Genomic DNA, 20,379 nt, shown 5'->3' with positions numbered 1-20,379 from the left:
TTCATTTTGAGCAAATATATTTAAAACCAACAAAAAACTATCATTTTTTTAATGCGCATTTGATTAAGAAAGGAAAGTCCCTTGAAGGATTAATCTAAGACGGACCTTGTCGGAGTCCAAGCTGAAGCTGTGCTCGAGAGGGTCGTCGCCGTCGTCCTCTCTCAAGTAAATGGGGTTTGTGATCTCAACGTTGTCTTGCATGCGGACGTGGGCAAAGGGCTTCCCTCCCCCGAGGCGCCGCCTGTACATGAAGTAGATAACCCCTCCAGTGGCAAGGGCCAAAAGGAACAGGAATCCTATCAGCAGCACAACCAGCAGTGCTGACGAGGTGTCTTTGCCTGAAATCGAGTCCTTATTGTGGCCTGCAAATTGGTTGTGCGTCTCACACCGGAGGCCTTGGAAGTCAGGGGGACAGCTGAAATGTAATTTTTGTGTAAAAAATTTAGACAAAGGAGAGAATACAGAAAATGCAAAAAAAAAATTCGGACCAATAAAAAAGTGGCGATCCCTGCCCACACTAAAGTAGAAAAATTTCCCCTCCTTAGTAATGATGAGATTTTTTAAGAAATTTCTAATGCTGGCAAATTCAAAATTGTAAATTATAATTTTCACTTAATTTTTGTACTCACATGCAGACTGGCTTGAGGTCGGAGTCTTCAGGCTCCTGGCAGGTGGCGCCATTGAAGCAGAAGTTCCGGCAGGTGGCCTTGTTGTCACAGCGTGGGCCCGTCCAGCCGTCCAAGCACCGACAGATGGGCTGAGCGTCCGGCGCGTCCAGGACGCACACACCATCGTGGTGGCAGTAGTTGACGCACGCGTTGTCCTTGTACGAGACGTAGAGGCCGCAGTCGGTACCCACCCAGGTCGAGGGACACCTGCAGACCGCCGAGTCACGGATCTCGACGCAACTTCCGCCGTTGCGGCATGGCAGATGCGGACACCTGTCCACTGAGCCTGTGCAAAGTTCGAGCCGCATCTGCTTAGTTTTGCACAGGTCGACTTCGCAGCGTTTGCCCGAATAGCGCTCTGGACACACACAGTGCTGCATTGTATTTGGCAAAATTCTGCAAGTGCCTGTTAAAGATAGTTTTTTTTAGAAAATGGGCAGTTTCTTTTTTATTTCTTTTTTAATATTTTGATGATTTGTTGTACTTTATTTATTCCTTTAAATTATTACTTCTTTAAAATTGCGAAAAATATTATGATGTTTTTTATAGTTAAATATAGTTGTTATTTTCTTTAAGTACATCTGGCACTTAAAATAGTTTTGTAAAAAAAGTTTGATCAGAAAATTTCTTATACAATATCATTGAGTGGCAATGGTTAAATGGAAGGAAACTATCAAATTTATTACCTCCATGCATGCAGTGGTTGCTGCAAACGTCATTTTCGCACCGCTTTCCGGAAATACCTTGAGGGCAGTTGCACTTGGGCCCGTGAGCAGTGATGACACAATCACCCTGAGCAAAATATTTGTTAGGGAGATGAAATTATTTCATGCATTTCAGGAATTACTTGGAAGCAGTAGTTTTTCCCCTCTGCAGTTAGACAAGTTGAACTCTCGCAGAAGGCACCCGAGTGGCCAGTTGTGCAATTGCATTGACTCAAGCCAGTTGTGATGTTGACATGGCAAGTGCCATGGTTAAGACACTTCCTGTCTGCGCAGATTTCACAGAATTTGCCTGAAGAATAATTTATTAATCAATGCTATATATATCAATTGAAAGAAAATCAATACCTGAAAATCCAGTTGGACAAGAGCAACTCCCGATCAAATTCTCGACGTTGGCTTCAGAGTTGAAACGGCAGGAACCGCCGTTGAAGCAATTGCCCTCACAAAAGTTGACAGGTGTTTCGCACCGATCGCCTTTGAAGTTTGAACCACAGTGACACTGAAAATTTTCAAAACAAGTTATAATAAATTCTAAAAGTTTAAAAAAAAAATTTATAATTTTTTGAGAATGTAGTTTTTGCTTTCTTTTATCTTTAAAATAAGTTTAACCTTGATTGGTTTTTGTTCGTTGGGTGCAGTGACAGCAGTGACATCTACAACACAGAAGCCCTTGTTCTTGCAGTACTGCGAGCAACGGTACTTGTCACACAACTTGCCCTCATACAAGGGGTTGCACTCGCAGGCAAAGCCGCTCGGGGTGGACACACACTCGCCCTTGTGGCAGTTTAGAGGGCACTTTGGCGGTGCTGGGGTGGTGCGGTCTGCAGGGCGGCATGCGATGGAAGAAACGCCTGTCACACTTTGGCTCCTCTTCACTTCGGTCATTCCTTCGGGACACATGCAGCGGTGCTGCGTTCGAGAGCGCACCAGGCACATGGCTTCCTCAGCGCAGAGGTCATGATTGCAAGGGTTGGACACTTCAATTAGACAGATATTAATAGTTTTAATTGAAAAAAATATTTCTTTCTAAACTAACAGCAATTTACAACTTACAATTTCCTTTCTGCTTGTGCTCCTGAATGATAAGAATGTCTGATGCTCTGTGTAAGCCTTTCACCAGATAGGTCCAATTTCCAAGGCCAAACTTGTTCATTTTCATGATGTTATTTGTCCTGTAGGTGCTGATGTACAAAGAATCCTCAAACACCTCAATTTTGTATGGCTTGTCCTCTATAAATCATTAATTAATATTGTTTTTAAAACTACTTTTAGATTAGCAAACCTAGAGAGAATTTCTTGATTTCGTGCCTGTCCTTTCCTTCGAGGTCAACACTACTGACTGTCAATGCTTTTGGGTCCGTCCAGTACAACCTCCTGGAAGGGTAATCAATAGCCAGACCAGTTGGCCACTGCACCATTTTGTCCACTAGAGTTCTCCTGTCTGAACCGTCCATCCTGGCGGTTTCAATTCGAGGCTTTTGTCCCCAATCAGACCAATACATCCACCTAATAATGAAGTAATTAAAGAAAATGCTGAATTCAGCAAACTTCAACTTACCCTGATTCAGGGTCAACCCTGATGTCATGGGGTTGATCGAGTTGGGTGTTGATGAGCACCTTCTTCTGAGTCCCATCCATAGTGGCAACGCTGATCTCATCAGAGCCTGCGTCCACAAAGTACAGCTTCATGTTTACCCAATCGACTGACAGGCCTCTGGGGTCTTGCAAACCAGAAATCTGAAAACTTGTTTTAGTTTTGGGCAAAAATTTAATAAACTTTATTCACAATTGTTTTCGGTCCTTCCCGCTTTACCCTGTTCTTGACTGGCAGGGCAAGGCTTTGGATCACTTTGGTGTGGTGGTCTGTCCAGAAGACGTTTATGGACTCGTGGCTATAAAACAAAATGTCCACCGACTCAACTTTGAATGGTGCCTCTGCCTTGTCAAGGAACTGAGAAATCTCTGATCCTTTGTACGGATTAACCCTCCTCAGCTCCGAATCGCTTGCCACCATCAAATATGCACTTTGACCTAAATGACATTTCAAAATTAATATATTTTATAGTTTTAATGAAAGATTACCTTCAGCCTTGCAAGTTTTGGATTTGTCCCAGCCAATGGAAAAGCCTGGTGCACACTGGCAGGTAAAATTCTGTCCCTTTTTCTTATTACAGATTTGAGAGCAGGCGCCAAACACACATGGGCCAATGTTGCTGCAGTCCTCCTCATCACTGTTGTCCCCACAGTCATTCATGTTGTTGCATTTGAATGTTTCTTCGATGCACAGTCCGTTTCGGCATTGGAACTGAGAACGCTGGTTTTCACAGCTTGTGGCCACTCTTTGACCTGAGAGAATAATAGTAGACATTTTAAATGCATTGGTCTTAAATTTCAAAAAAAATACTAACAGGCATTTTCACTTTCGTCAGACCTGTCCCCACAATTGTCCACAGCGTCACAAACATTCACGTAGGGAATGCAAACATGGTTTTGGCACCTATTAATACACATAAAATGAATTACCTAAAAATGCAGAATTAATGAAAACTGTTACCTAAACTTTCCAGGCTCACACGAAGAAGTGGCGCACTTTGCTTTGTCCTCGTCAGAGTTGTCTCCACAGTCGTCGTCTCCATCGCACCTCCATGAATGCGCAATGCAGTTTCCATTTTGGCACATGAACTCAGGACAGGTCAAGTTGCAGTTCTTCTCGTCCGAGCCATCAACGCAGTCTGACTCACCATCACACTTCCATTCCCTAAATATTTTGTTAAGTACTTTGAATTTTCCTAACAAATATGAACTTACAATTGAATGCAAATAGCGCGGGACTCGCATTTGAACTCGGTGTCTGCACAAGTGACCGTACAGTTGTGCTCGTCACTCTGGTCAGGGCAATTGAACTCCCCATTGCACCTGAGATCACCCTTGATGCAGTGGCCGTCAGTGCATTTGAACTCAGATTCGCTGCAGTTCCTCAGGGTACAATTTTCCTCGTCTGAGTTGTCCCCGCAGTCGTTGTCATAGTCACACCTGTGTCTCCCAGGAATGCACCTAAATTTTAAATATTAGCACCACTATGGATTATATTATTTAAAACAGACTTGTTGTTTTTGCATCTGAAGTAAGATGGCTGGCAAGAGTGGAACTTTTCATTGTTGCACAGGTCTGGCTCGTCATCTTTGTCCTGGCAGTCGTAGTCACCATCGCAATGCCACATTAGCGGGATGCAGCGACCAGTGTTGCAACGGAACTGATCCTCGGTGCAGGTCCGTACAGTGCAATTCACATGCTCGTCAGACTTATCACCACAGTCATCCTCGTTGTCACACAACCAAATAGAAGGAATGCACTTGTTGTTGTCACACTTGAACTGAGGAACACATAATTTTTAAATTTCATTTCTAAAAGTTAAATTTAATGGTAATATAAAGCTGTTAATTTCAAGTCTTTTTTTTAATTTTTGTAATGAATGGAGAGAAAAATAGACAAATAAAAAGTACAAAAAATATGCTGTAAGTTGTCAAGTTTGATAATTTACAATAACATTTTTATTTTTACCTGACTTGATGCACAAGTTTTTTTATCACAACCGGCTTCATCTTCTTTCCCAGGACAGTCAAAAGCTCCGTCACATTTTTTACTATCTGGAATGCACTTGGCCGTCTCATTTTCATGCGTCGGGCACTTGAAGTAGCTAGGCAGGCAAGTGTACTACAAAAATTTTAATCACTAATTGATTTTTCATTTTAAACATTAAATAATCCTACTCTATCACAGTCCAACTCGTCTTTTCCATCATTACAATCTGCTTGCCCATTACAGATTTGGGATGGATGATGGCAGACATTCTCGTCACACTGAAACTGTCCTGGGAGACAGGTAAACTTAGGGCAATCCTCCGGTTCGTCTGAACTGTCTCCACAGTCGTCCTGAGTGTCACATCGCCACCAGAAGGGAATGCACTTGTAAGTGCTAGGACACTGGAAGTGCGCCGAAGTGCAGTTGGCGTTGCAGTCCCTGTTGTTCTTGTCCAGGACAAAGTTTTCTGGACAAGCGCACTGGGCGCCGCCGCCTGGCGTCAGTAGACACAGGGTGGAGCAGTTCAGGTTTGCACAAGGATTTTCTTTCACTAAAATTTTTGAAATCAAAAAGTGACCGTCAAGAGATTAATGGGTTTCATAATTACCTGGCATTTGTCTAAAAGGGTGGTAGGCGTGCAGGACCATTGGGCGATGAATCAGATGGGCAAGAACAACGCAGTTATCACCCTTGTACTTGTGACACCCCTCCACAGTTTTTGATTCCCAATCTGTCCAGTACAGGTAGTCCTCAAACACAGTAATGCCAAAGACGTGGTGCAGTTTCAAATTCTTATTCGTAGCTGAAATATAATTATTATTTTTTTTTTGTGGATGAACGAGTGAATATTAAATTATTTATATATGTTTATTCACACCTCTGCTCATGACAATTCTTCGATTTGCACCTTCCAAATCAGCCACTGCAATATAATCCCTGTCAGCATCAGCCCAGAAAATTTCGTTGGTCTCGTAAGAGATGACCAATGCGTTAGGCCACCCAAGGTTGTCAGTCACAATGTTCTTCCTGTGGGTACCGTCCATGCCTGCCTTTCCAATGTGAGGACTTTTGCCCCAATCCGTCCAGTACATATAACCATGTCGAGGGTCAACTGTAATTGCCCTAGGTTCTTGAAGCCCGGTGTTGATTAAAACCCGGCGGAAACGGCCGTCGAGCCTTGAAACTTCGATGGTGTCCGTGTTCTTATCGCACCAGTACAGATTTTCACCCACCCAGTCCACAGCAAGACCGTCGGGGTTCTTCACCGTCCCAGTTGGCAACAACTTTGGAATAAATCATTAGGTTTGATCAAACGAAGGCAAATCAAACAAAAATTATTAATTGTGTATTATAATTTAAAATCACCTCAATAACAGATTCGTTGCACATCCTCTTAATGCTGCTGCCATGACTGGTGATGTCCGACCAGTAAATGCACTGCTCTTTCCAGTGGAAGTCCAGGGCAACTGCACTGGTCAGGTTTGTGGCCAGCAGAGTAATATCTCCGTTCAAAGCTGTTTGCCTTATGTAGTACCTGTTCGAGAAGATCAACGAAGGCTCCACGGCTAACAAAAACTTAAAATTAAAGTGTTTTATATTAAATTTGTGACTTACTCGAGTTAGCTTTGCAGGAGTGGCCATTGGGCTTTAGGATGTACTGGTCTGTGCACGTACAGGCGTACGAACCCAAGGTGTTGCGGCACAACTGGGAACAGGGGTGTTCCGTCTCACACTCATTGATGTCCACGCACAAATTCTTGTCTGAAGGATTGACAGTGTAACCCTTGTTGCACAGACACTCGTACCCAATTTTCTTCTCCAAACAGATGTGGGCACAGACATTATTGACGCATTCAGCAATGTCTGAGATTTTTTGATTTAATAGAAAAAAAATTGATTTGCTTTTTTAACTTACTGCAATCAGTTTCATCACTGAAATCTCCACAGTCATCCTCTCCATTGCAAACCAGATTGTCATGCAGACAGATGTTGTTTTTACACAGGAACTCATCTTTGGAACACCCTTCTTTAGTGAAATTATCTGTTTTAACCAAATATTAAAATCAGCAGCTAATGACATTACTGCACTAATCTTACGACAAACATTAGGGAATTCGTCAGAGCCGTCGTAGCAGTCATTGCGTCCATCGCAGACAAGGCTGAGGGCAATGCACTGCTCGTTCTCACAGTTGAACTCATTTGATTCACAGGACCCTGTGGCTGAAGCACAACCCTGAGGCTCGTCAGAATTGTCGCCGCAATCGTCATCACCGTCACAGAAGTAATTTTTGGCAATGCACTTTTTGTTAATGCAGACAAAGTCAGAGGGGTTGCACTCGACATCACAGCTTGTGGTCAACTCGTCCTCCTTGTCTGGACAATCGGGGTCACCGTCACACAACCACGAGTTAGGAATGCACTTGCCACTTTTACATTGGAAGTGGTCACTGTCACAGGGCCCTGCAAACGGTATTCATTGCATAAAAATTTTGCATTTGCAAATATTATATAAGATATATGATAGGTACTCACTGCAATTGCCTTCCTCGTCAGATCCGTCAATGCAGTCAGGGTTGCCATTGCAGAACAACTTGCTGGGAATGCATTCACCACTTGTGCACCGGGAATGACCCTCTTTGCAAGAGTGCTCCTTATCTACATCTGAAAACATCACAATCACGTTCGTAAGTTAAGTAAACTTTCAAGTTAAATCGGTTTGTAAATTTCCCAAACATTAACACTTACTGCAGCCTTTTTCGTCAGAGCTTGGAACCTTGTCCTCGTTGCAATCATTCTCACCATCACAAACCCAGGCCTTGTCAATGCAGTTGCCATTATCACATTTAAATTGTCCTTGACTGCATTCCAGTGGCACTAATTTGAGAACAGTTGTTTAGCAAATAATCAAAATTTCCTTAAGAGTTCAAAAGTACCATGCTTTGGAGGACAGTTTTCTTCGTCTGTGTTGTCCCAGCAGTCATCTTCACCGTCACAAATCCAGTTGGGGTAAATACAAGCTGTTGTGAAGTTGCAGTTTATTAGGCTTAGGTCACTTGTCCCTTTGTTTGAATCATAATGCTTGTCATTGTTTGTGCAGTCCACACGAGCTTAAGAATTATAATTTATATACATTGAAGCTTTTAAATTTGGGACTTACGACATCCCATTTCGTCACTGGCGTCCGGACAGTCAGCATCTCTGTCGCAAACAAGCTGACGCCTAATACAAGTGCCATTTTTGCAGCGGAAGCCATCATTTGGGCAAGAAGTGCAGTTGAACTCATCAGAGTTATCCCCACAATCATTCTTGTTGTTGCAGAACAAATTGTTCTCAATACACCGTTTGTTTGTACATTGGAAGTACTGATCTGGACACTTTCTAGAGCCTTGAATGGAGAAAAAAAAGGCAAAGCTGTATAAAATTTTAATCATTCTTAGCAAAGTTTTATCAGTAAGATGATTATTTTGCTCATTTCTACGTATTTTAAATTATATTTAAGATTAAATTTTTAAAAATGATTGAAATCAACCAAGATAATTATATGCATATCGTTGGGGATTACAAATGGCCACTATCCCCTCTACTTCATTACATTATATTCCATGCAATAGAGAGTAGGAGCGCCACCTCAGATTGGCCATATTTGGCATAGCCGACGATGAAAAATACAATTTTAATCCATTCATTAAATGTGACAAAAATTGTGAGTTAAAGCTGTAAACTTACTGCAATATCTGGGGTCTTCATCGGATTGATCAGTGCAGTGCGGGAAGCTATCACAGGTAAGTCTGAAAGGAATACAGCCTCCATTGCTACACTGGAAATGATTGGCCTCACAGGAGCTCCTGATAGGCACACATCTTTTGCCATCAGCGTCCAGCGTCCGACCAGTCCTGCAAGTGCAAGACACCACACCATTCTTGATGGTGCAAATATCTTCACAGCCACCATTTAACTTCCGGCATGGACTCGACGAAGCAGTACCTAAGTTAAAGGTTTGAGAGATAAATTTATATAAGCTGATTAAATTTTTTATTCATACAGTCATCAGCGTCTTCAGCAACAGCAATGATTCCCATAGGCCTGGGTACTTCCCTCCGAAGGGTAATTGTCTCTTCGCCAGTGTACTTGTTGGCCCTCATCACAGCATGTGTCACCCAGTCAGTCCAGAATACAAACCCTCCATATACAGCAATGTCAAATGGATGTTGTGGGGTGGTTTTCGACAAAATCTGAAAATTTAAAATTTAAATATAAAAGATAATATGTATATTAATTTCATTTAAGATAAAGACACGAAGTTTTTTAGTCAGTGTAAATTAAGATAATTATCCCACAATTTAACGATATTTTAATATTCTCTCCTTACTATACAAAATAAAAACCTTACCATTCTGTTGCTTCCATCATACTCGCATCTCTCGAGCTTGTCCATCCGGGCATCTGCCCAGTACAACTTGATTTCCTTATGATCCAGAGTGATAGCATTTGGCATCCGTATGTTGGTGGTGATGATTGAATCAACACCAATGCTTCGGAAGTAAGACCTCTGGATTGCAGGTCTCTGTGCATCCCAGTTGGTCCAATAAACTCTCCTGCAGAATTTAATTAGAAACCAATTAATGTAAGAATTAAAAATAATTACTCGCTGCAGGCATCCAGTGAAATTCCTCTAGGTTTGCCAGAAACTCCCAGCTGCACCACAACATTTGGTTTGGAGTCATTAGAATTAAGCAAGAAACTATTGATGGTGGCGTCATTTGTGCATGTCCAGAAAAGTTGGTTTGTGAATTTTTCGTAGGCCAAACCCTCCACAGCACCAAGTTCTAAAATTTAAATTTGTAACAATTCTTATTTTAAGATTTAATTCAAAACCCACTATCTAAAATAACTTTGTGTGAAGATCCATTGAAAAAGACGCTGTTGATGCTAGCCTTTTGAATGTCTGAGTAGAAAATGGTCTGGCGTTTGTAGTCGTAGGTCAGACCAATGGCATTACTCATAAATTCTGCCGACTTAATGCTTTGGAATGGGGCGTTTGGATTGAACTCGTCAAACATGTGGATGCTGTCAATCTTGGACACCCTCGAGTACATTAAGAAACTGTCATAGTCTGAAGCAAGAATTAATTAGAGACACAAATTAAATGTTTTGAAAAATATACCTTCACAGGTCTTTCCGTCCTTTGCTGTTATTTTTCCATGGGCACAAGCGCAGACAGGATGAGTACCATTGAAAAGACACAACTCTTGACAACCACCATTTTCAGTGGCGCATGGGTTGGTGCCATTTTGCTTCTGTTTGGAGAAGACGAGGATGTCTTTCAACGAATCACCCAGACCATCTCTTAGAAGTGTGTAGTCGGAGAGATTTGTCAGAGGGGCCTGCTTTAGACTTCCTCCATCGTGGGTTCTAAAAAACAAAATTTAAGCACAAATTGCAGAATTAATTGTACACCTTACATATCAATCCAATAAATTTGGTCGTTGAAAACCGATATGGCAAAAGGATTGTCCAAACTAGTGGAGTCAAGCAAGACTTTTCTTCTGGTGCCATCATAATTTACCCTTTCAATTTTGTTTGTGGCCGAGTCACACCAGTACAACTTTTTTCTCTGCAAAATTTAATTAAATTAGGCAAAAAATTAACTAATTGTATAAAAATACTTCATAATCAATGGCTAGGTCATTGATGTGACTGATGCTCTCGTTAACAATGATTCTCCTGTTTGATCCATCGAGCTTGGCAGATTCGATTCTTGGATTTCTTCCTCCATCCACCCAGAACAACATTCCTGCCACTGGGTCCACTGCAATTGAAAGTGGCCTCTGCATGTCACCGTTTATGACCACATATCTGTATGACCCGTCCAGACGAGCCACTTCAATCACACTGAACTTTGGGTCTGTCCAATAAACATTGCCTGAAATATATATGTAAAAATTTAGAATGGAATTTATACATGGCTAGTTTTAAGAGTGAAGAGTTACTTTATTTTAAACTGATCAAGGCTCTATTAAAAAGTTTAAGTTTGAATACCCTATTTGATAAAAACTTATATAAAAGTGAGGACAAGCTTTGCAAAGGTGAGAATAAATTACCTGCAATCCAGTCAACTGCCAAACCTACAAAAATGCCAAAATTAAAATTTGCAGAAAATAACGCAAACTAAAATCAACAATTAACAAGTGCATCACTATCATGCAAATGGTGTTGGTGAAAAATTAATAATAAAAATAACCTGCAATCCAGTCAATGGCAATGTTTTCTACTGACTCATGGTGCTCAACCACTTTGTGTCTGTTCGTTCCGTCTCTCTTAATGCTAGTGATGCTTCCCCGGTCAGAGTCCACCCAAAATAGCAAGTCCAGATCTGAGAAATCAAATTAAGCAAAAGGGAAACCTTCTTTCTTTAAGAAAATACCTGCATGAAAGTCAATGCTGGTGGCCATGGAGACTCTGGAGATGGGGGCCAAGACGTTGGTCACATTTTTGTCCCCGAGAGACATGCCAACGATCTTCCAGTTTAGCGAGTAGAAAATAAATTCCTTCACTCCAATGCACTTTGTATGGTCCAAGGGGTCCACTGAGTAGCCAGAGGCGCAGTGACAAGTTCTCTGTGTAGATGACACTGGCAAACAAAGGTGGGAGCAGTTGCCCTTGTTCACAGAGCACAAGTTGTCTCCAATTTGCAAAGTCGGGTCGTAAATCCTCAAAGATCGAATTTGTCCTACAATTCAAAATTGATCTTAGTTAAAAATAAAATATTAGTTCCATAATGGGTACCAGTATTCTTTCTAAGGATTCTGTCATTTTCAGCTGTTGTCTTGTCAGCCACTCGAATGGCCACGTCAAAGTTGTTGGAGTAATAAATGGAGCTGTGGTAAACTACAACAGTACTCGGTTGGGCGTTTCTCTGAAGAGGAACTTTGCGAACATCTGAGAGCTTGAAATCATAGTATTCAATTGCATTTTGCTCAGAATCAACCCAGTACAAACGCAGGTCCTCAAGGTCCATACTCAAGCCTGATTAATTTAGTCAAAGTTTATTAGGACGTCAATAGATTAAATTATCAACCTACTTTTTGGAGCCCAGTTGGAGTCTGCGCGTGGTTTAGAGGTGAGGATTTTCCTTCCACTGCCATCCATTTTTGAGGTTTCAATAACATTAAAATCATAATTTTTAGCGCTCCAGAACAAATCTCCTCTCAGTGGATCCAGAGCCAATGACTTCAAATCAAACATGTCATTTTCTACAATCCTGGTGAAATATTCTCCTTCCAAATTGCAAGCACTTATAACACTTTTGTCTGTTCCCCAGCCTATGAACATGTTACTCGAGATCCAATCAATGGCCAGCCCGCTTGGATTTTCAATGGCTAAAATTTTCCCATTTGTTATAAAATCAAATTCAGGACTTCAATCTCAAACCTGTGTCAATAATGACTTCAAGAATGCTGCCAGTGAGACTGGTTCTTTTCACCTCATTGACTTGGATGTCTGTCCAGTAAATCTGCCTATTTTTAGAGACGAAGTCAATTTCAGAGGGTGAAACCACATGAGGAAGACTGATGGTTGGTATAGTGTGGTAGTAGGGTAGACTTAGGTCTACTCCTCGGATCTCATTCGGACGAGAGAAAAGTAGGACGGTTTCATTAACTGGAAGAATTAATACAAAAAATTATTTGTCAAAAACACAAATTAAAAAAAAAAATACCTTTGCAAGTCTTTTGGTCATCATCGAGTTTCATGACATGAGGGCATGCACACTTGTAAGTCTGGTTGAAGTTCAGCAAGCACAAGTGAGAACAACCACCATTATTCACACCACAAGGACTTTTCACTTCAATAAGAGAAATGATAAAAATAGAAATTTTAGGTTTCAAAAAAAGTTACCTTTAGGCTGTCTACTGGGGTGCAAGATCTGTATATCAAAGGGTTGTGTCAGCGTGCGCTGAATGACACTAACGTCAGAGCCATTCCACTTTGAGGCTCTGATAACTGAATTGGTTCTCCAGTCTGTCCAGTACACATAATTTTCAAACAGGGCAATGGCGAATGGGTGAGTTTGAGTTTCATGGCCTCTCATCACTTCTCGATAATCACCTCCGTCGTAGGTGGTTGTGTGAATTGAATCAGACCTGAGCTCAGAAAATAGTATGGAATCGATTTTCAAAATTTAATTTTACTTGGCATCAATCCAGTAAATCCTCTGCAGGACGTAATCGAGAGTAAGACCATTTGGCCAAGCCCCATCTGTGACCTTGTCGACTCGAATTATTTCCTTCCTACCGTCTCCACTCATGCTGCACCTTTCAATCCTAGGTGCATTGGCATCCCAATCAGTCCAGAACAAATATCTAAAATCAAAATTAAAATATTTAATAAATTTAAGCCTTTTTTAAATGACCAAATTACCCAAATCTGGGATCCAAAGCAATGGCCCTTGGTGACTCCATGTCTCCGGCAATCAATGTACGCCTGAAGCTGCTGTTCAGCTTGGCCACTTCTATCTGGTCTAGGTTGCTCTCCACCCAGTACAGGTTGTGGCCAATCCAATCAACTGCCAGGCCTTCCGCAGTGGCCAGACCGGTCTTCACCACAGCCTTGATGTTGATCAGCGCTAAAGATCAAAAGTGTTTAGATTTGAGTGTTAAAAAGGGAGAAAACTCACATCCTCCAGATAAAGTTCCCTGGTAGATTTTGTCATCAATGACATCCGTCCAAAAAATTGTGTCTCCTTCGTCTGAGTGAAAGAAATCGAGCGCTATTGTATTTTTCAGGGTTGAAACCAAAGCCCGCATTTGGAAAGTCGTCAAGTCAACTCCTCGGATCTCGTGGCGGTTGCTAAATATCACATAAGGAATGGCGGAATCTACTCAAAAATATATTCAATTATGAACTTATTGGTTAAATGCAATTTTTTACCTGTGCTCTGGCAAGTGAATCCATCAGCGAGGAGATTGTAGTCTGGCTCGCAACTGCACTTGTGTCTCTTTCCGATTTTGATGCAGTTTTGGGAGCAGGTGCCCCACATGTCACAAGGATGGGTTTGCAGGCAAGTCAGTCCGTCTGTCTGTAGGTGCAGATTAGTGGGGCAGTAACAAGTGGAGCCTTCTGGAGTGTTGTGGCAAAGGTGGCTGCAGTCGATTCGATGACTGCACTGGTCCTCATCTGTTGAAAACATCTATATCACAAAGTTAACAGAAAAAAATGTAGACTTTTCTTACCACAACGAAGTCCTTCATCCGATCCGTCTTCACAGTCTTTGGCGTTGTTGCACAGACTATCTACAGTTATGCATTTTGTGCTATTGTCGCAGAGTCGAGAGGGAGGTTCACAAGTAGGAGGCGAGGGGGTTGTAGGAGCTTTGGTGGGTTTTTTGCCACCTGGGAAAAATATATGTCATGATTTTGTTGGATTTTGTAATTTGAACTGAAAAAAATGGTCTTTCGATTTAGTAAATTATTTCTCTTATTGCAACTTATTTTCCTCCTAACAAAAATTTTTGTTAACTGTTTTACTTGTTAGGAGAAAAATATAGTGTATTGACATGACATGCAACATATTCATTTCTAAAATTCAAAATATTTTAAACAAAACTTACATTTTGTTTCTCTTTCATCAGATCCATCCATGCAGTCCTCCTGTCCATCACAGACTAGTTTTAGAGGTATGCACTGATCTCCGTTGTTGCAGCCCCACTCGGAATAACCACAAGATTTTGGAATTTGAGTTGGAACTCCATGGTGATACGTGACTCCTGTTGTGTAGGTGCAGTTTACTTCATCAGAGTCGTCGAAGCAGTCTGCCTTGCCATCACACTTCATGAAATTAGGAAGACAGTTTGCTCCGTTTCCACACAGAAACTACACAATAAGAAGTAGAAATGAGTGAACATTTGTTTAAAACAGATTGAATATAAGGTAATTTCTTTTGCATAAATTGCACCTGTCGTTGATTCAAAAATTATTATAGAAAGTTATTAGAAGTTAATTTCAGAGCTGATTTAATTTAAATGTAACATACTGAGGTTGTGAGATCACACTCCACTTTTCCACAGTTGGTCTCATCACTGTTATCCCGACAGTCTGTGTAGCCATCGCAGACCAGTGTGGCAGGAATGCAGTGGGAGTTGTTGCAGCGGAACTCGAAGGTGTTACAGGGCTTTGGCTCACCTTTTTAGATGAAAATTAGTATTCTCGTCAAAAATGGCTTTTTATTTCTTACAATTCATTTCGTCAGAGCCATCGTCACAGTCGGACTCGCCATCACACAGCCAGCTGGAGGGAATTTGGCGGCCCCCACACTTAAGAAGGTCTGCTGAGGTGCTCTTTGGACAGTTTGCCTCGTCTTCCCCATCAATGCAGTCGGTGTTGCCATCACACATTCGCTGCTTCTCGATGCAGTAGTGCTTGTTACAGGAAAACTGGTCTGGACCACAAGTCACATTGTCTGCAATAAAAAATTTGTAAAACCAACATAAGAAAAACAGAAAAGAATAAAATTTAGTTGGAACAACTAAAATATTTCTTTATTAAAAACATAACAAATAGGGTTTATGCTTACAGCAAGCGCCACCAGGTTCAGTGTTTTCGTCCGAGCCGTCTTTGCAGTCATCGTCACCATCACAGAGGAACTTCATCTCAATGCACTTGAGGTTTTTGGTGCACTGGAAGTCCGTCTCCAAACAGCGGACATACGGCACAAAGGTCTCGTCCTTGTCACAAGTAAACACAGGGTTGGATGTGTTGTGCTTGTAGCCGTCCCTGCAGGAGCACACGGCGCCATCAGGGGCGGACAAACACAGCTCGGGACACTTGTTGTAGTTATTGTCCGAGCAGTCATTAATTCCTGTTCAAATTATTGTGAAACTCTCATTTTTTAATCTGTGCAAAAAAATACTAACCAACTTGAGATGAGTTGTCGTAAAGAATGATGTTGTAAACAGGAGGGTTCATCAGAGCCAAGATCTCGAGGGTTTTGTTGTTCATGTAGTACTTGATGACAGACCCATTTTGCATTTCTGTCCAGAAGAGCATGTCATTGTAGTAGGCCAGACCATAAGGACTTTTCAATTCGTTGCCCTCAAGAATTACTTCTCGGTTTAAGCCATCCAGATTGATCCTTTCGATAACGTTTTTGTGGGCATCACACCAGTATAACTTCTTTCCAGTGTAGTCTATTGTCAACCCACTGGGCCACTTGACGTTCTTGTTCACAAAGATTTGGCGCTGAGAGCCATCCATGGCCGCCTTTTCAATTCTGCCAGGCTTTAAAGACTGGCTTTCAGACCAATCCGACCAAAACATCCACCTACAAAATAAATCCAATAATTCCATAAGTTATAATTTACTTTTTGCTTAATTGTACCCTTTCTTAGGATCAACCACAATGTCTCTGGGATTGTGAAGATCTTCGTGAAATAAGGTTTTGGTGACACTTGTGTTGTCTAGCTTGGCAACTTTGATCAGCTTGAGGGCGTCGTCGGTCCAGTAAATGTTCCTCGCCATCCAATCAATTGCTATTCCCTCACAGTTGTTGATTCCAGAGTCAATTACTACTTCTCTCTGGGAGCCGTCTAATTTCCGCCTCTCAATAGTGTATCTAAATTTAATTTGTTAATTAAAGCTTTTTTCACAATTGTTTTCTACTTTGGTGGATCAGAGAAGTAAATGAACTGGGTGCGCACGTCGTAGTCAATGGCAGTTGGACGGGAGACACTGCTGATAGGGATCATTCCTTGCTCCACTGCTTTGTTGTTGATAGATATGCCTTTGATGCCTGGAGGTCTGCCTTTGGAGAAGATCAAAAACTCTGTTTGCTTAGCGACTGGAAAAAAAATCATTCAAGATCTAGGAGAGCATTTAAAGTAAGTTAGGTACCCAAGCATTTTCCGCCCTTAGTCAGCCTGAAACCATCCTGGCACAAACACTGAGCAAAAGGTTTGGAGTTGTTCCACGAGGTGACACAAATTTGCTGACAACCTCCATTTTTGTACTTGCAAGGGTGATCAACTAAAAAAGAGATCAAATTTTTGAGAAATTCTAAAACAGCATAACATGGAAGTACCATCTGGTTGCCTCTGTCTGTGGTAAACGTGAATTTTACTGACTTCATTGTAAGTGGCGACTTCCTTTGGTTCTCGGAGACCAAATCTATCTATGTCGAGAATTTTTCTTGTCTTCCACACAGACACAAATATGCTGTTTTCAAAAACCGAGATCCCATAAATTTGTTCCAGCTAAAACTAGATATTTTAGAAAGTGTTCTGGATCTTAAAAATGTTTGCTCACCGTGGCGCCCTTTTTCAATGACTTTCGGTTGCCTCCGTCATAGTCCACTCGCTCTATTTGGGCCAAAAATGAGTCTACCCAATATACATGCTGATTGGGAAAATCAATTGCCACTCCATAGGGGTACACAATCTAGAAGGTTGTTTTGTTAATCAATTATGAATAAGACATAATTAAAACCATTACTTTATTGTCGACGATGACCTCTCTGGATGTGCCGTCTAAGTTTGCTCTTTCCAGAGCAGGTATTGTGAAACCCCACTTAGTGAAGAACATGACACCTCTGGTCGGGTCCAAAGCAATTGACCTGGGCTTGCTGATTTGGTAATCGATTAGGACGGTGCAGTAGAGCAGATTATTGTTGCACAGGTACATAATTTCTTTGGTGTCGTCCAGCAGGTACCAACTGCCGCTGATCCAGTCAAGGGCAATTTCGGAAATAGCTACATTTATAAATTTGAATTATCATTTTCTTAAATGAATAAAATTAATTACTGGTGGCAATGCAGGTTGGGTGTTTGCACTCCTCAGTGAAGAGCTGAGGCAAGGGAAGGGCCCAGGAGCGTGCCAGGTTGCTCACGTCGGCGCAAACAAGCTGCGCCTTGTTGTACGAGTGGATGTAGCACAAAGTTCGGTTTCGGTGGTCAAAGTCCATGCCGAACAAGTGTTGGACAGGCAGGGAACTGTTTCCAGGAACTGCAGTTCCGTCCAACTGCAGACGCACTAGTAGTTCGTCTTTGCTTGCTAGCACCAAAGTTGGTACAGTATTCACAGGTACTGCAAAAATAGACAGATTTTGTTTAGACTTCGGGATTTTTCTTAAATTTGAACTGGCCAAAAGCTGGTAATGGCATTTTAGGCAAGAAAATAATAATAGTAAATAAAAATAATTGAGAAAAAGTAAATAAATCAACAATTAATGAACGGTAAAATGTGGAATACGATTTTTTGGCTCACAATGCCATTATATTGTGGATGTTTCCTTAGCTTTGATGAGCAAAACCAGGCAAACCTCCGAGTTCGAGTCGGTACAGCTTGCGCCATACCTCTCGAATTCCCAACTTGTCAGCCAAAATGTTATCAATGATTCGCATGCCAGAGGCTATTTGTTTCCACAAATCGCCTCAGGCTGAGCATCGACCCCATGGAGGCCGAGCAACCCACTGATCAGAATGAGAGCACTCTAACCACTGAGCCACCGGGCTTGGTTCTGCAACCCATGTAATTGTGTAATTGAATATAGAAAATTTTACCATTTGAACATGTTAATTGCTAGAGAACTGTATTTAACCGACTAGAAAAAAGCCGGAAAATATATGTCATAATTCTAGCTCACCATTGATAGCTTTGCAGTGGGTGCCCTGCAGTTGGTAGCCTGCTACGCAGCTGCAAGTGTACGATCCGACTGTGTTTGAGCACAACTGATCGCAAGAGCCATCCATCAAGCACTCGTTTGCGTCTTAAAGTAAAAAAAAAAACAATTTTGATTTATTGGGGTCTCTGATGAATTTTGAATTCGTACCTTCGCACCGGGTGCCATTTGGCTGCTGTCCAAGAGGACAATAACAAACGGCGCCGTGCCGAGTCATTCGGCACTGGTAGCTGCACTTGGCTATTTCACAAGCCTCTGTGTTTCCTAAAATTGGAGTTAAAAAAATTTAAAAAGTGTAAAAATTCTTTGTTACTGCAAAATTCTCCTTCGTCGGAGCCGTCAGGACAGTCACTGCGTCCATTGCAGAAAACTGCGGTGGGTTTGCAAGTGACTTTGTCCTCGCACTTTGTCATGTGCGGGGGACACCTGACCTCATTGTGACCTGCAAATAAATTCCCATCAAATCAAGTGTGATAGGCAAGACATGTGACCTCACATCTCATGGGGTCTTCGTCCGAATTGTCTTTGATTTTGCCCTTGTTGCAGTCGACGTCGCCGTCGCACACCCACCCAAACGGAATGCACTTGTGCGTGTACGCGCATTCAAAATGCTTCGGCTCACACGCCTGGGCCCCTACACAAATTGGAAGAAAGATTATGCAAATATTCAGAGCTCAATAAATTAGCACTAGTTATTTAAAATTCTAATGTTTTCTAAAAGATAATATTTCAAATTTTTTAGAAAGTAAATTATTTAACAAAAATTAATCCAGAATTACATTAGGTGAGCCTAAAAATTAATATACATATATATATATATATATATATATATATATATATATATATATATATATATATATATATATATATATATATATATATATATATATATATATATATATATATATATATATATATATATATATATTGAAGTTGTACTCAAATGAGTTTCAAATAAAAGAATATATATATATATATATATATATATATATATATACACACACACATATAATTTCAACGGGTTAATTTAAAGCACACACACACCTCGTCTACGCTGAGCTTCTGCAGGGGTTACGTCTGCGTGGACAAAAGTTAGTAGGTTAGCTTTTCAACAAAGGTATTAGTCACACTTAAACATATATAAGCTTGAAACTCTTTAAAACGAAAGCCCAATTGATTATTTTGTTAGTGACAAAACTACAGAAGAAAACGGGAAAAAACTATTAAATATAGCTTACGGCACTCGGGAGGCTCGTCGGAACCGTCCTCGCAGTCTGGACTGCCGTCGCACTTCCACCGCAGCGCGATGCACTTCTTGCCGTCAGCGCACTTGAACTCCGTCTCGCTGCATTTTAGGCCTTCTGCGAACAAAATTGTAGTTTGGTAATTGTTGTAATGTTTAAATTTTTGTAATTTTCTAAAAATATATTGATTAATTTAATGAACTGAATATTTTACATCTTTTTGCAGCGAACTTTGCAATATTAAATGTATTCGAATGCTATATTTGGGCAGATAATGCCCAGAGATATATCAATACAAATATTTAGTATCTGAAATGTCATCGCGAGCCAAGGTCGCCCCGCGCGGATTAGAGCGAAAATCACGTGGCCAAACAAGAAAGACAAAACAATCGTGAGCGAAAGGGATAAGTAAAAAGAAAAGAAAACGCTGCTTTTATGTATTTCCAGACGTCGCGAGTGCTTTCGTGGGGCGACTGAATCAACGCTTGCAAA

The 20,379-nt window shown here is 41.2% G+C and overlaps 1 protein-coding gene and 1 long non-coding RNA gene across 3 annotated transcripts in view; one reads left to right on the top strand and one right to left on the bottom strand.

The window, feature by feature from the left end:
• LOC132196697 (low-density lipoprotein receptor-related protein 1) overlaps window positions 1-20,379 on the bottom strand; it is a 33,632-nt gene that overhangs the window by 893 nt on the left and 12,360 nt on the right. The window contains exons 2-67 of one of the 2 annotated variants that reach the window (XM_059619513.1): window positions 19,882-20,004; window positions 19,688-19,720; window positions 19,140-19,277; window positions 18,957-19,085; window positions 18,794-18,907; window positions 18,608-18,730; window positions 17,767-18,048; window positions 17,458-17,714; window positions 17,272-17,403; window positions 17,048-17,219; window positions 16,861-16,992; window positions 16,630-16,807; window positions 16,349-16,582; window positions 15,885-16,291; window positions 15,545-15,829; window positions 15,206-15,430; window positions 15,005-15,153; window positions 14,583-14,844; window positions 14,206-14,364; window positions 13,904-14,149; window positions 13,650-13,850; window positions 13,394-13,598; window positions 13,165-13,335; window positions 12,872-13,116; window positions 12,693-12,818; window positions 12,407-12,634; window positions 12,058-12,354; window positions 11,762-12,001; window positions 11,400-11,705; window positions 11,217-11,348; window positions 11,077-11,100; window positions 10,642-10,898; window positions 10,438-10,589; window positions 10,140-10,387; window positions 9,855-10,088; window positions 9,621-9,801; window positions 9,366-9,570; window positions 9,018-9,207; window positions 8,702-8,959; window positions 8,133-8,360; window positions 7,909-8,082; window positions 7,721-7,849; window positions 7,508-7,636; window positions 7,073-7,435; window positions 6,891-7,016; window positions 6,590-6,838; window positions 6,341-6,540; window positions 5,853-6,258; window positions 5,583-5,777; window positions 5,164-5,525; window positions 4,955-5,107; window positions 4,498-4,766; window positions 4,202-4,447; window positions 3,948-4,151; window positions 3,802-3,890; window positions 3,476-3,739; window positions 3,180-3,424; window positions 2,952-3,130; window positions 2,676-2,899; window positions 2,447-2,623; window positions 2,003-2,370; window positions 1,739-1,892; window positions 1,516-1,682; window positions 1,355-1,460; window positions 630-1,074; window positions 106-415 (exon numbers count right to left, since the gene is read on the bottom strand). In XM_059619513.1, the coding sequence (XP_059475496.1) occupies window positions 106-415; window positions 630-1,074; window positions 1,355-1,460; window positions 1,516-1,682; window positions 1,739-1,892; window positions 2,003-2,370; window positions 2,447-2,623; window positions 2,676-2,899; window positions 2,952-3,130; window positions 3,180-3,424; window positions 3,476-3,739; window positions 3,802-3,890; window positions 3,948-4,151; window positions 4,202-4,447; window positions 4,498-4,766; window positions 4,955-5,107; window positions 5,164-5,525; window positions 5,583-5,777; window positions 5,853-6,258; window positions 6,341-6,540; window positions 6,590-6,838; window positions 6,891-7,016; window positions 7,073-7,435; window positions 7,508-7,636; window positions 7,721-7,849; window positions 7,909-8,082; window positions 8,133-8,360; window positions 8,702-8,959; window positions 9,018-9,207; window positions 9,366-9,570; window positions 9,621-9,801; window positions 9,855-10,088; window positions 10,140-10,387; window positions 10,438-10,589; window positions 10,642-10,898; window positions 11,077-11,100; window positions 11,217-11,348; window positions 11,400-11,705; window positions 11,762-12,001; window positions 12,058-12,354; window positions 12,407-12,634; window positions 12,693-12,818; window positions 12,872-13,116; window positions 13,165-13,335; window positions 13,394-13,598; window positions 13,650-13,850; window positions 13,904-14,149; window positions 14,206-14,364; window positions 14,583-14,844; window positions 15,005-15,153; window positions 15,206-15,430; window positions 15,545-15,829; window positions 15,885-16,291; window positions 16,349-16,582; window positions 16,630-16,807; window positions 16,861-16,992; window positions 17,048-17,219; window positions 17,272-17,403; window positions 17,458-17,714; window positions 17,767-18,048; window positions 18,608-18,730; window positions 18,794-18,907; window positions 18,957-19,085; window positions 19,140-19,277; window positions 19,688-19,720; window positions 19,882-20,004 (13,841 nt within the window). The remainder of the gene's footprint in view (window positions 1-105; window positions 416-629; window positions 1,075-1,354; window positions 1,461-1,515; window positions 1,683-1,738; window positions 1,893-2,002; window positions 2,371-2,446; window positions 2,624-2,675; window positions 2,900-2,951; window positions 3,131-3,179; window positions 3,425-3,475; window positions 3,740-3,801; window positions 3,891-3,947; window positions 4,152-4,201; window positions 4,448-4,497; window positions 4,767-4,954; window positions 5,108-5,163; window positions 5,526-5,582; window positions 5,778-5,852; window positions 6,259-6,340; window positions 6,541-6,589; window positions 6,839-6,890; window positions 7,017-7,072; window positions 7,436-7,507; window positions 7,637-7,720; window positions 7,850-7,908; window positions 8,083-8,132; window positions 8,361-8,701; window positions 8,960-9,017; window positions 9,208-9,365; window positions 9,571-9,620; window positions 9,802-9,854; window positions 10,089-10,139; window positions 10,388-10,437; window positions 10,590-10,641; window positions 10,899-11,076; window positions 11,101-11,216; window positions 11,349-11,399; window positions 11,706-11,761; window positions 12,002-12,057; window positions 12,355-12,406; window positions 12,635-12,692; window positions 12,819-12,871; window positions 13,117-13,164; window positions 13,336-13,393; window positions 13,599-13,649; window positions 13,851-13,903; window positions 14,150-14,205; window positions 14,365-14,582; window positions 14,845-15,004; window positions 15,154-15,205; window positions 15,431-15,544; window positions 15,830-15,884; window positions 16,292-16,348; window positions 16,583-16,629; window positions 16,808-16,860; window positions 16,993-17,047; window positions 17,220-17,271; window positions 17,404-17,457; window positions 17,715-17,766; window positions 18,049-18,607; window positions 18,731-18,793; window positions 18,908-18,956; window positions 19,086-19,139; window positions 19,278-19,687; window positions 19,721-19,881; window positions 20,005-20,379) is intronic. The other variant, XM_059619514.1, reaches the window with a different exon arrangement.
• LOC132196708 (uncharacterized) lies at window positions 7,576-9,391 on the top strand. Its single transcript, XR_009441790.1, has 3 exons — window positions 7,576-8,757; window positions 8,815-8,970; window positions 9,020-9,391. It is a non-coding gene; the product is annotated as an uncharacterized LOC132196708 (long non-coding RNA).

This window comes from Neocloeon triangulifer, unplaced genomic scaffold (assembly GCF_031216515.1).
Source record: "Neocloeon triangulifer isolate White Clay Creek 2 clone unplaced genomic scaffold, ASM3121651v1 ptg000012l, whole genome shotgun sequence".
In the NCBI taxonomy this organism is placed as follows: domain Eukaryota; kingdom Metazoa; phylum Arthropoda; class Insecta; order Ephemeroptera; family Baetidae; genus Neocloeon; species Neocloeon triangulifer.
This window is presented reverse-complemented; position numbering and strand designations above follow the sequence as displayed.